Source organism: Gymnoscopelus braueri, assembly GCF_963280865.1.
Source record: "Gymnoscopelus braueri genome assembly, chromosome: 1".
Lineage (NCBI taxonomy): Eukaryota > Metazoa > Chordata > Actinopteri > Myctophiformes > Myctophidae > Gymnoscopelus > Gymnoscopelus braueri.
Window position 1 is genome coordinate 22,723,156 of NC_137603.1, and position 14,596 is coordinate 22,737,751.

The 14,596-nt window shown below is 41.4% G+C and overlaps 1 protein-coding gene across 1 annotated transcript in view; it reads left to right on the top strand.

Annotated features, from left to right (window-relative positions):
• LOC308092067 (talin-2) overlaps positions 1-14,596 on the top strand; it is a 186,061-nt gene that overhangs the window by 155,974 nt on the left and 15,491 nt on the right. The window contains exons 44-50 of the mRNA XM_080437863.1: positions 969-1,070; positions 1,264-1,383; positions 1,561-1,707; positions 6,922-7,088; positions 8,916-9,099; positions 9,616-9,741; positions 12,799-12,915. Of these exons, the coding sequence (XP_080293989.1) occupies positions 969-1,070; positions 1,264-1,383; positions 1,561-1,707; positions 6,922-7,088; positions 8,916-9,099; positions 9,616-9,741; positions 12,799-12,915 (963 nt within the window). The remainder of the gene's footprint in view (positions 1-968; positions 1,071-1,263; positions 1,384-1,560; positions 1,708-6,921; positions 7,089-8,915; positions 9,100-9,615; positions 9,742-12,798; positions 12,916-14,596) is intronic.

Sequence of the window (14,596 nt, forward strand, 5' to 3'; positions counted from 1 at the left end):
AAAATATCCGAAATACAAGCTGTTGTGAGCTTGTAGATCTGCTATTTGTGGCTAACGTTCCCCCCAGATTACCGGATGCTGGGGTGTGTGTGTGTGTGTGTGTGTGTGCACGCTTGTGGTTTGTGCAGTATATTTGTGGTGCGTGCGAACGTGAGTGCGTTCTTGTGGTTTGTGCAGTATATTTGTGTGTTAGTGCGTGCAAACGTGAGTGCGTGCTTGTGGTTTGTGCAGTATATTCGTGTGTGAGTGCGTGCAAACGTGAGTGCGTGCTTGTGGTTTGTGCAGTATATTTGTGTTTGTGTGTGTGAGAGATCGTGCTTGTGGTTTGTGCAGTATATTTGTGTTTGTGTGTGTGAGTGCGTGCTTGTGGTTTGTGCAGTATATTTGTGAGTGCGTGCTTGTGGTTTGTGCAGTATGTTTGTGTGTGTGAGAGATCGTGCTTGTGGTTTGTGCAGTATGTTTGCAGTGTGTTAAGCGCTTCTCTCTTGGTTAAAGGGAGAGAATAATCCATTGGGATACTGGTCACGCTTCCAAAGGTGACTTAAAGGATTGAAGGCATTTGTAGAATCGACCTCAGGTCTTAATGGGTTCAACTCACTGGGCTGTGGGTCCATATCCCGACTGCATCTTTTACAAGTTGTTGTTATTCCTTTCCCCATATAGAAATGTACAGTTTGTGTCCCATACGTAAATGTCAGATGAATTACTTACTGAACTCTATTAATGGCAATTCATCCTTCCTATTGTGTTGACTTGTATATGAAGTGATACCAGAGTGTGTATTGTACTGGTGATGGTATAGTTTAAAAAGGCTGACTCGTTACTGGAATGCGTAATTTAGGCTGATCCTGATCGTCTGCCAAAGTGCATTGTCTAATTGAAGCTGATCTGACTTTGTGTCTGGAAAGTTGTAATTATGAACAAATTATTCAATGATAAAAGTTGTTGTGTGTGTGTTCTCTCCTCAGTTGGATGACGGTACACCATCGGACCCTGAGGGTTCGTTTGTGGATTACCAGACCCACATGGTCAAATACTCCAAGGCCATCGCTGTCACTGCTCAGGACATGGTACGATGACACCCATAACTAACAGCTTATCTGCTATAATAATGACTCATCAATTTAAAAATGATTCAAGATGACTGCCATCTTGACATCGGGAGAACAGTTTTGGACACATTTTCCACCCGACGGGGACAAATAGTTGCTGTAATGCTGAGGTTTTGTATTGACGGGGTCTGTTGATGCATTTTCCTGTCAGATGACCAAGTCGGTGACGTGTCCTGATGAGCTGGGGAGCCTGGCCTCCCAAGTGACGGCTGATTACAGCCAGCTGGCTCTACAGGGACGACTGGCCGCTTACGTTGCTGAGCCAGAGGAGGTAAGACACATCTGACTGACTGACTGACAGACAGACAGACAACAGCGCGATGACAACTTTTTTTTTCAGTGCACATATTCCAGTGCACTTATCTAACCCTTTGTAGCCTCACAACGGCATTCACATATTCCAGGAGGATTGGGGGTATTTGTAACGTTTTGTCTGTCCTGCATGCAGATCGGGTTCCAGATAAAGAGCCGGGTGCAGGACCTGGGTCATGGATGTATCTACCTGGTGCAGAAGGCCGGAGCACTGCAGGTCACCCCATCAGACGGCTTCACCAAGAGAGAGCTCATAGAGTGTGCCCGCGCTGTCACCGAGAAGGTACTGTTAACACATAATAAAGCAGGGCTCTTCAACAGGGAGTCCGGGGACCCCTTGGGGGTCCTCAGAGTTGCTACAGGGAGGCCGCCAAATCTTTTTTTTTTTACTTTAACCATTTGAACCCTAGCATCTGCCTAGAACTTTAGCCAAAAATATTTTCAGCAAAGCGGTTTAGTGTGTAGAGGGGAAAAAAGAGCAGACCAAGTATAGAGTGACAGAGCCAGTACAGAGCCAGTCATGTTTACGAAGCGTCAAGTTTATTGACAGTTTAACACGTTGCCTGCCAAAGACGTCTTTTCAAATCCAACACTTGCCTGCTTTTCCAAAATTTTCTGTATCTCGGCTCCTGTGCTTTACTATGTATTTTTGGCGAGACATGCTATTTTCAACGGCGTATAACAAGCGCACGGGAGGTCGTGATGAATTTTTTTTTCCTCGCGAAAGCACAGTGAAATTAGCAACCATCAGGGGATCGATCATACTGGAGATAAATATTCTGTGACTACTTGTTGTTAACTAGTTGTACGAACGCTTGTTTTCTATTGCTGTATTGTTTATTGGATCTTGTTTAGTCGATACACTTATTTGTTTTAGCTCATGCTCATTTGATTTAGCTATTTTTGTCTCATCTGTTTAAGGAAATAGGTGGCTGATATATTGCACTTTTACCTTAGCGCTAGGTATACTCTTGGTTGCTTGTTTTTGCAGAAAATGCACTAAAGACTTCTGGTGATTAGTAGTTTTCGTTCCCTACCTATGTTGAATACACTTATTGTAAGTCGCTTTGGATAAAAGCGTCTGCTAAATGACTGTAATGTAATGTAATGTACTTGAAAAGGTAAGAAAATCATAAAAAATGCTGGCAGAGGCTGCAGCCTGTTTTAGAAAACCCCTGGCAGTGAATGTGTCAAGTGGTTAAATCATGAAAACAGAAACATCAACATGAATCCAACACAACGCTGATGATGATAGTGCTATCAAACAAGTCTATGAAATCTATGAAAAAGATTAATCTGCAACACAATACATAGACATATATAGTGGGGGTCCCTGCTTCATCTCTCTCTCAGCTAGGGGGTCCTTTGGTTGAAAAACATTGAAGACCCCTGACAGAGTGTACCCGCGCTGTCACTGAGAAGGTACTGTTAACACATGACTCCTTTAATATCCATCTGTTTTACCTCCGATACAGTCAATGTCACTGTAGGCATTTTCGTCGAATGTTCACACTATTATACTGTAGGTATCTTATAGGGCTCATGTGGTTAAAACTGGCATTTCCCTGTAGAAAAGTACTCAATCATAGATACTACTGTAACTGTATATATTTTTGCTTACGAATGCAAAGGTTCGTATACAGCATACACAATGAACGAATAAATGATTACTTTTATACAGGACACATTGTGCTTTACTTTCCTCTTTACATAAATGATGTATTGGGGAGGTTGTCTTGTATTGTTCTTTTGCTCCCAGCCTTTAGTGTCTTCATAAAAGACTTTTATAAAGTTCAAGTGATAAATCACAAAATGTCAAATTCCTGCAAGTCGTTCCAAACTGTTTTCTTATGCACAGGAAGTGCCGATGGCTTTTCCTTTTTATATACAGTGGTGGAAAGTAACTAAGTACATTTACTCAAGTAGAGTACTGCAGACTCACTCAATTTTCAGGCGTAATCTTAATGCTCGCCTCTTCAGTTCAGACCCGACCTCCGCCCTTAGCACTTTACCTACATATGATGCCCATGCAGACATACCTTGGTCATCTGTTCTCATGTTTTTGTTACTTAGGCTTGTTTTACTTGACCACAATGTTAAAATGTAATTTAGATAGCATGTTATTTAGACAGATGTACAGATCATTTTTTCATAGTATATCGTTTTTAGACTGATGCTAGGTTCAATTACCTGTAATCCTATAGTTTACTGGGGCACTACACTGTCTCTCTGCATTCATGTGTTTACCTTGCTTTGTGTACGTCGTGCTTCTACTCTACTACTTCTCAGCAAATATTGTACTTTTGTAATTATTTGAAAACGTGTACAAGTTACTTTGTAGATTTTGATTATTATTATTACAAAACATACATTAACCAATTCAGCCCAATTTTATACATCAGATATTCGAAAACAGCTGGGGTTCAAACTTGTTCATGTCAAGGACCCCCAAAATGATATGTATTTGACTACGGACCCTCATCTCAAAATATGATGTTCCTACCGCCGTAGTCTCCGCCGGTCATCAAATTATTGGTTTGGACCAAAACTAAAAAATCTCCATGAATTCAAGGCTTCATGGGGTGTGTAATTGATAGAAAATAAGTATTTTTTGGGGTGAACTACTCCTTTTAAGTAAAACAAATCTGTGTACTTTTTCCACCACCAAGTTTTTAAGGAATCCAATCACGATCGAGTGAAAGTACATAGTTTATGAGCAACGATGTGCGGACTGAATGAAGCCTCCTCCCCTCGTTAATAACTCATGCAGGAGCTGTTAGCAGTTCACCCCAAGTGGCTCCGCTGTCCGACAGGCGCATCAATAACCTGATATAAGGCTTAGGACTGCATCGCTCTGAGACCGATTTTAGACCCGAGACCGATTCTACAAAATACCGTCTAAAACAGTTGCTCTCAAACTTTTTTCGTGCCAAGGACCCCCAAAATGATATGTATTTGGCCGTGGACCCCCCCATCTGAAAATGTTATGTGCCAGGGACCCCCAGAAGAGAAGATTTGTGTTCAAACACTTTCAAGATTTTTCAAAAATGTTCAAAAATAGCAGATGTACAAGCTTGCAGCGCGACACAAAGTGACGCGCTGTGAGCTTGTAGAATGTAGTATATCTGCTCAAGGGAAATGCACCCATGGTCGGGGGGAGATATTAGGCTTTTGGTCTTCAGTCAGAGGCTCTCTGCTAGGCCTGTTCTTCAGAAGGACCATCCTCTGTTTCGTTCACAAGCTTAAGTGGAATGGAAAAATCTATCCAATGATCCCAGATTTGTAAACAAAGGTTTTCATTCCTTTGTTGTCACATTTCATTTGCTTGTGCAATGCTATTTATTTTTTTTCAAAGCTTCAATCCGTAACTTTTATGTCCTATCCTGGATTCAAATCCAAGAGAGCCCAAGAGGTAATCCCCGTTTAGCCCAGGGATATATTACACTGTCGAGTTTCAAGCAGTGCTACTCGTCAAGCAGTTATCCTACCTGACACCAGGATCTAAATGTCTCAATAGAAGAGTAGAGAGTCCACCTCCAACCACTGCACTTTCTACTAATGCAAAAGTCAATCCATTACAGATGTTCTAGTTATATTATTAACATACTCTACCATACAGATGTTCTAGTTGTATAGCATTAACATACTCTACCATACAGATGTTCTAGTTGTATAGTATTAACATACTCTACCTACCATACAGATGTTCTAGACATATAGTATTAACATACTCTACCATACAGATGTACTAGTTGTATTCTACTAGCATATTCTACCGTACAGATGTACTAGTTATATTGTATTAATATACTCTACCATACACATTGGTTAAAATGTATTTATTCATAAAAAATAAGTTACGGATTGCAGCTTTGTGATATGTATATTAATGTGTTAGTGATATTGACATGGGGACAGACCCAAGTGGCTATTTTGTATTCAACACGCATTCTGTTTTTTATTTGCTTGATTTGCAGGGCTCTCACTGACTCTTCCATCCATTACGGCGTTTATTCAAGAATTCTCTTAAATCTTTTTTTTTTTTCTAATTTGCGCGAGAGGGCCCCTCTCGCCTCTCCAGTTAATCTACTTCCCCTGCCAGTCATAAATCTGAGAGGGAAAGCAATTGACTTGAAACTAATTTGACAAATCTTCAGTCCACTGGCTGGGGTGATGCTGTAGCGAGCCGCGGTGCTGACGTGATATTCTTCTGTCACAGCAAATTGTTGCTGCCGGGTAGAAACCTTGTATTTCCATATTTCAACTCATAAAAGTTGTGGGGATTTTTTTTTGAAAATAGCCGATCTGCAAGCTCACAACGTGTCACGTTGCGACACGTGAGTTTGCAGGTCCCCTATTTTCACTATTTATTGATACATTATGGAACGTGAAAGTGATTAAGTGCCTGTAGGTTTTAATTTAACCAATGAAAAGTATTAACAAGAGCTTATGACTAAATAATAACGACATTGGATCCATTTGGAACGCAGGTTCTTTTTTTCCCCCATGCCCTGAAAAGTTAATGTTTTGGAAATGAGAGCCCGACAGCAAAGAAACGACTAGCTCCTCTTGCTACGCTTCTTTGGTTTCTAAAATTGAGAGATTTATCCATCAAACTCAACGAGCATGTGGTCCTAAACAAGGAGTGGAATCATTCCTCCAAATCCTAAATGATTACTTTATCACTGCTTTTGACTTGGAGAGTATATTTCATTGTAATCAAATTGGCCGCTATAGCAACACTGCTTGGCTAAATGAGTTTGACCAATTAAGCCTGATTTAAGGCTATTTTTTTTTGTTTTGGCCTACTGTGTAAAGACATGTCCAAAATGGTGACTCACCTGGTCTTCACCTAGTTTACACTCAGATATATTTGGACCGCTGTGCTGTGCTTTGACATGCTGCCAAAACACTTAAAACGTATTCTGTGTCTGATTTACTCAGACACAGAGTAAATCCTAGAATTAACCAGTTCTTTGTAACTAGTGCTAGTCTCAGCAGTAACTCTGTAACTTCAAAGAGGTCAAGTTTTCCTCACATAAATACTATAAAGAGATAATCTAATTCACCAGTACTACAAAAAATAGAAAATCCAGTTAATTCCTGACATGAAGCATACCATCTCCCCTAACCTGTCTTGTAGTGTTTAAAAAGTTACCTAGTATTACTTTAAACACACTATGAGAAGAAGAACGCAAAACTATTAAAACAAAATGGCACTCATGTTTTTATATCCATTATCCACCATCATATCTGAGGTCATGCATTCTTTCATCGTACATTTATCAGCAATAAATCCTCATAGAAACTAACTTTAGAATATAATTCGAATCAAATACGAAACTGAAAAGCTAAATGAATAGTGAATATTTCAAAACTATAAGAACCACTTTGGTGTTGCTAATAACTCTGGTATGTTGGTTATGTGTGTGTGTGTGTGTGTGTGTGTGTGTGTGTGTGTGTGTGTGTGTGTGTGTGCACGTGTGTGGGTGTGCAGGTATCTCTGGTCTTGTCGGCCCTCCAGGCTGGTAACAAGGGCACCCAGGCGTGCATCACAGCTGCCTGTGCGGTCTCTGGCATCATCGCTGACCTGGACACAACCATCATGTTCGCTTCCGCCGGCACACTCAACGCAGAGAACGACGAGTCCTTCGCAGACCACAGGTGAGACTGGAACTCTGTGTGTGTGTGTGTGTGTGTGTGTGTGTGTGTGTGTGTGTGTGTGTGTGTGTGTGTGTGTGTGTGTGTGTGTGTGTGTGTGTGTGTGTGTGTGTGTGTGTGTGTGTGTGTGTGTGTGTGTGTGTGTGTGTGTGTGTGTGTTGGTATTACTTTACTTGCGAGGGCCAAATGTCTCCACAAGCAGTAGTTCCCAACTTGAGATCACAGTGAGTCTCTTTGGAGGTACCTTAGTCCAAATGTGAAAGGAGTTTGGACTGGGATTAGGATTAGGTATTTTAGAAGAGAGTTTTAAAGGTTGGGGTAGGCCGATTTATTCTTAGGTCTGCGTCGGCGTCGATCACTGAAAATAGCAGATCTACAAGCTCACGCTGCGACATGCTGTGAGCTTGTAGATCTGCTATTTTCAGCTTTACGGTTAAAATGGCCAAAAGAAATTACATGGCAATGGCATTCATCAAATTGGCGTCCTAAAATGTTGATGTCCTCACAAGTATAGTACATAACCTCAGGGCTCCCTTGTTTAACAGATCATCGCAGCAACTCCAAGCCGATTGATGTCACCATTGCTGTGCATGTGCACGAGACGTGCATAGTTTACACACTCTGTATTACGTGCGTGTGCATATACCTGTGTGTGTGTGTGTGTGTGTGTGTGTGTGTGTGTGTATGACAGAGTGATATATGTCAAAGTGTAGACAGAGACAAATACAGAAGTTAAGCCTGGGGCTGACAGGGAGACATATTAGCTGTAGAGTAGGGTGTGTGTGTGTGTGTGTGTGTGTGTGTGTGTGTGTGTGTGTGTGTGTGTGTGTGTGTGTGTGAGACAGGGTGACATATTGGCTGTAGAACAGGGAGGTGGGGATGTCTGGAAACCAGGGATCACAAATCACCCTCGTCATCCTCAGGGTGATGAAGGCAGACGGAGGCAGTCAGTCCCACACCAAACACTTGACTCTGGGGGGAGGGAGGGTTCCTTCAACCATGGGAAACTTCACCACTTTATGGAATCTGAGCTCTCTGGGGGGGAGTCACAAAATCTGGAGGAAGATTGTTCATAACCAATTTTGTACTGCCAGTAGGGTTGGAATCCTTTAGGATTTTAACGATTCCGGTTCCTTTAATTCCCTCTTAACGGTCCGATTCCTTAACGATTCCTGTACGGGGTTCCACATGGACCCCAACCGGTCTGTAACTCTAAGAGTGTACAAATTGGACCAAATGGACCCTTATGGGTCCATTTGGTTCCATTTGTACAGTCTCAGAGTTATGGTGGTCCATGAAATGTAAAAGTCTGAGAAACACCGGTATTGTAATTGTAATGTACAGTATAGCAGATGTGAAGTCCACATAACCAGCTCTGACAGTGTGATAAAAAAACGGTTCTGGAAACGGTTCCAAATGTGATGGAACCAATTCCGGTTCCTCAATGCTGGATCCGGTTCCACCCGATTCCTCCGGATCCAAACCCTATACCTGCCAGTGAGTCAAACTGGGCTGCGACTACAGTACGAATAATAACCCAGATACGGTAGCCTATACTTTCCGGCCACAGGTCCCATGTGGGTTGTAGTGACCTAAAACGGTATTATGGTAGATTAGATTCAGCTATTTAACCACTTTCAATGTTGGCGTTAATTGTGGAATTTGATCGGACAGAATCTGTAGCAGATTACTGGAGATTACAGCGGGCGGGGAGATTTTGTTCCTCTTGTCATCACAAATTTAAAGTCCATGCACAAATTTAGCATCGTCATTAATCTGTGTTTGGTGTGCCTGAGATAACATCGTGTTTCATCCTGGTCCATCGTTCAGGGAGAACATCTTGAAGACGGCCAAGGCCCTGGTGGAGGACACCAAGATGCTGGTGTCGGGTGCAGCCTCCGGGCCGGACAAGCTGGCGCAGGCTGCCCAGTCCTCTGCTAAAACCATCACCCAGCTCACTGACGTGGTCAAACTGGGTGCTGCCAGCATCGGCGCCGACGACCCGGAGACACAGGTCAGACCAACCCACCCATCTCCTTTTAACCACTTTACACCTACTGTCCTTACTTTGGGCGTGTCCAGAGGCAGCTCTACAAGATTGTACCCCAGAAGTGTTTAGAAGTGTTTAAAAGTGTTTTTAACCATACGTACATACCGGCTATTCCATATGTACAGTATATAGTACTGTATATACCGTATCTTCACTCTACTCATATTAGAACATTTGATTACTTGACCGTTTCTGTTTAAATCCTGTTTTCCTTCCTTACTTTTCTTACTTTTCCTATCTCTATTGGCTGTAAACCTGAAAACTACAAATGATGGAGCCTCTACGAAAAGACAAAAGAAAAAGTGATTCTTATTGAATGATTGTGATTCTTCCAGTGGGGGTTTTGTGTTGTAGGGGTCACTGTTAATGTCAGAAACAGCCTGAATAACAAACGGTTTTACCCTTTGAGAGTTTCCCCTTTTTTTCAAGGCTGACGTTGACAGTGTCCTGTCTCTCTCTCTGTCCTGTCTCCGCATATAGGTTGTTCTCATCAACTCTGTGAAAGACGTTGCCAAAGCTCTGTCGGAGCTCATCAGCGCCACCAAGTGTGCGGCAGGCAAGGCTGCAGACGACCCGTCCATGTACCAGCTGAAGGGCGCTGCCAAGGTACCACGCTAGCACTGTACTGGTGATCTTCATTATAACCCCAGTGGTTCTCAAAGTAGGGTCCTTAAAAGGGTTCCAGGGGGTCCCCAGCTAAATGAGTTAATATAGCATACACATCTGTTTAACTAGTTTAACCCTTATTTAAAACTACAAGCTCTTTCAAGATTTTTTTAAAATAGCAGATCTACTTTTTACAGATTAAAACATAAATCTTGTATGGGGGTTCCCTGGCACAAAATGTTTTCCGATGGGGGTCCACAGCCAAATAGATATCAATTTGGGGGTCCTTGACATGAAAATGTTTGAGAACCACTGCTATAACTATAGCTCACTGGCCGCTTGCCTTCTGTCTGTAACAGAAGCTGTGCTGCACTGCCCCCTAGTGACCATGGCTTTTTTTTACCCTTTTTGTCAGATGCAAAGTAGAAAGATGAACTTGTTCATCCCACTTCTACAGAGAATGCATCTGTTCCCTATTATATATTCTTTTCCCCCCCCTTGCTTTTATACTAAATGTAAATATTTCAATTTGAGAGAAAACAAACAACTTTCTTTTAAAACATTTTGTGTGCTGATGTACTTGGCCCTGTTCCATACTGTAATTAGGGATGGGTATCGCTAGGATTTTATAGATTCAGATTTTGCTAATTTATTCTGGTTCTTATCGATTCCCCATTTCAGTTCCAAAACTAAAACTAATGTTTAGATAACAAAAACATATTTTAAGTGTTAACTGAAGTAAATTGTATTTACTATTACTAGTACAAACAAAAAGTAGTACCTGAGATACAGCCAATGCTAAAACATGGTGTCCTGTTTAAATGAACCAAACACTGTTGTCCCTGTAAACTATTGTTAAATCAATAATTGTCAACTTTAAGAAATGTAATAAATAGTAACCTCTCATAATGTTTATTCCCTGACAACACAATGTTAAGCAGTAGCAATTAAAGTTTATTATACCCTAATAAAGTTATTTTTATTCTGTTTCTGTAAAGTAACTTTATGAGTACCTAGAAAAGCTCTATATAAATGTATTATTATTATTATTAGTATTTATAGGAAACCTACTGGACGCTTAACTTCTGATTCCTTCATTCTTATGGGTACTCATCCAGTACCCATCAATTTGGATTCCGTTCCTACTTGGAACCGAATTTCGATACCCAACCCTAACTGTAATATCCCATAACCCAGTTGGTTCCAGGACCCTTGGCAGAAGAACCTGGAATGGTTACCCCCCCTAGCTCTGATCTTAATCATGTCCTGGTGAGCATTTATTAAGAAAGAAAGGCATGGTGTGTGTAAATAATAGATACCCCATAATAAACCCCCTTCCCATTGACAAAACCATTAATCAGTAGCACCACCCCTCCCTGCGTTCACCAAACCAGTGTGCACCAGTAAACCTAAAGATGGGTCCCAGCAAAGTCAATGGGTCATAAATGAGAGTTTGAAACAACTTGAAACAAGGACGTTTTCGATTGCAAAAAGAGTCATTGTGGTCACGAGGGCCTGAGGCGAGACCTACAACATTTTTGAGTCTCACCGCCCTCCCCTCGTAATGGACACTTCCTGTTGAGAAGTTAGATATCCCTATGTTCCAGGTTGTTTGAAAGCACACCCTAAAATACTGCATGTCATCACAGTTCCAGGTTAACTGACTCACTCATCAAGGTATCATTTATGTAATACATCTCCCTTTTTATATGAGTTTCCAAGCCCTGGGGTAAACCACTTTTGTAAGTGCTTTCTAGAATTCCACTTTCACACTTTTTTTCTCCTTTTATTTTACAAGGGACCATTTAAATAGACTTTGATGTATTGTATACAAATTACTTTTAAAATGGTCTTAAAGGAACACTTTACAGTAAATTTTTCCAACACTCCAACATGATGTCACTTTGTTTCCTTTGCTGGCTGAAAACAGCCAATCTACAAGCTTTAGCCTTAATTCATTACACATAGGGCGTCTGGGTACATGAAAGATGTAGGTAGCTTGCTACCACCCATAGTAAAAGTGTTTCAATATGCCTGTTGGCAGTATAAATTCATAAATGCTTATAAATGATATGGTGGACACATCTATATAGGAAGTCAGATTCAACATCAACAGGCTGCCATAAAGTATATTCTAACAACGAAGCAAAAAGAAAAACAATGTTCAGGTTTTGGTTCACTGAAAAATGTGGCTTGGGTTGAAACCATATCATTTTCGTGCTGCTTCCAAGAGTGTTCCTAGTCTCTGTATAGTTCAGTTCTGGCCCGCAGCGATTATTATGATTATGTGAATACACATAATTACAATCAGATGATCATATTCAACGAGTCAAATTGCTGTACATTTATAGTACTTTGTGAATATGATCATCTGATTGGGATTAGGGGGAGGTGAGCGGGCAGGTAGGGAGGTACGGGCAATCTGATGGGCACACGCCCGCCTGCGACAAGAGCTGGATGGCGGTCAACTGTTTTTTCAAGATAATGATTTGATACAGCTGAAGCAGGCGTAGATCGCCTGCTAGCTTACTCGCCGAGCCATTGTCCCGTATGTGTATTCACATTAGAAGCGCAGTGAGACCCTGCTGATCCAAGCTAGTACTTAGGCGTTGTGTTGCCACTCGTCCTCAAAACCCTATTATGTGTATTCAATCCCATGCTGTGGGCTATGGCTGAAGGATGCAGGTACACAACAGCCACACTAGACCGGTTGGTAGGGGGCGGCCATAGCTGAAAGGGTAGAGAGGCCATCCGGGAATCAGAAGGTCCCCTGTTCGCCCTCCGGTCCTCCCAGTCTTAAGTGTCGAAGTGTCCCTGAGCAAGACACTTAACCCCTAACTGCTCCCTGGGTGTTGTATTAATGGCACCCACTGCTCCTTGACTGTTTGGGTGGGTTAAATGCGGAGGACAAATGTCCCTTGCAGTATGTACAAATGTACTGTGACAATAAATACCCCAAAGGAGGAGGGACAAAATCATGGGCATCTCTTTGCATGAGATAAACATTGTTTCCTGTCCATTTCTGTGTCCATTCCCCGCCTCCTGTGTCATGTCCAGGTGATGGTGACCAACGTGACGTCCTTACTGAAGACGGTCAAAGCCGTGGAGGACGAGGCTACCAGAGGAACCAGAGCTCTGGAAGCCACCATAGAGTGCATCAAACAGGAACTGACGGTACGGAGGGAGGGATGGATGGGTGGTTGATATTAGGATGCATAGTTGATCGATGCATGGACAGAAACATCTCAGTAATACTTTGATCTGTGTTGATTTACAACTTTCAACCTGGCATCCCTATTTTGGGCATGTCATAGGTGAAAAATATCAAAACAAATGTTAAAACTTAATACACAGTATGTAGGGGTTAAAATCTAGGGTGTTTTTTGTAATTTTCCCGGACCAATTGCAACAACAGCGGTCAGATCATTAACGGACCCTCTTTGAATCGGTTCCCCAGGATTAAAGATGTATTGCCATACCTGGCTAAACCTTTTTTCTTACCCAGCTCATTTGTGTATATTCTTAAGAGTCTTATCTTTTAGATGCAGACTTGGGGAAAGGCTTATCTCCATTAGTTTAGTGGTTTCAGTGATTAGAAGGCTTTCTTATCAGCATCCCCTCAGGGGGTGTGTGCACCCAGAGCCCATACAGACAGACAGACAGACACACACACACACACACACACACACACACACACACACACACACACACACACACACACACACACACACACACACACACACACACACACACACACACACACACACACACACACACACACACACACACAGCATTAGAACCCAGCACATTAACTCTAGAGAACTCACCCGTGTCTTAAGTCATACTGTAGCTAATTAGCTTATTAAAAGTTTGTACATTGTTCTTTGTGCTAAAGTAGAAGCTACCGAGGACATGAATACTTACTGTATCCACAAGAGTTTCTATACACTTCACTTATTGAACCTTGTATTCATAAAGCAAAATGCAATGCAGCAACTAATAATTTGTTTGCTGTTTACTGGTTTACTGATTTGCATAATCATTGTATTCTCATTAATGTATGGGAGAGATGTTTTATCACCATTCCAATGGAACTGTTAGTTTTTTTCCCCTTCTCTTTTGTTAGTGTTTTTATCAGGCAAATAACCTAAATGCAACCCTATTATGAATGGCTCATTAACCAAATGACAACTGCAGCCAATGAGATGAGTTATTAATAGTTAACGACTTGGACCATAATGACATTAGCTAAATGTTTACTTTACAATGGCATTCTTCCACTTTGTTAAACTGTGCGCTAAAGTATTGTGTTTCTCTAATAACACTGCGTGTAATGACGAATGGATAGTTCAGCGCTGAAATACTAAACTGTTTACATTTTTATCTCGTGTCATCCGGGAAAAAGCGAAGAATTGAAATGGCTTGAGACTAGCATTCAAATGCACTCAAGCTTTTTTACGGTGAATACAGTAGTTAAGAAACTATGGACGATCACTTTAATGTCATTATAGGCAAAAAGGTAAAAAAGAAATGGCATTAGGGTTAAAAGCCGTTCTACAAGCTCCCAGCGTATTTTATGTGACACATTTCCTAGGAGTTTCATGGCCTTTTGTTGTGAGTTTAATTGAGTCACTGTGGACCGAGAATAGATGTTTATTGTTCTTAGAATGGAAATTAGTTTACATTGCATGTTCGGTACACACTGATATACACAACATGTGCTGTACAGAGTGATATAAATACATACACAAACAGACAGCCTTATTTCAATGAATTCATAATGTACTTGCAGAGATATAAAATGCAAATGTGAGTACACGCAATTACATCTGTGCCCCTTTTTACTTTAATTGGG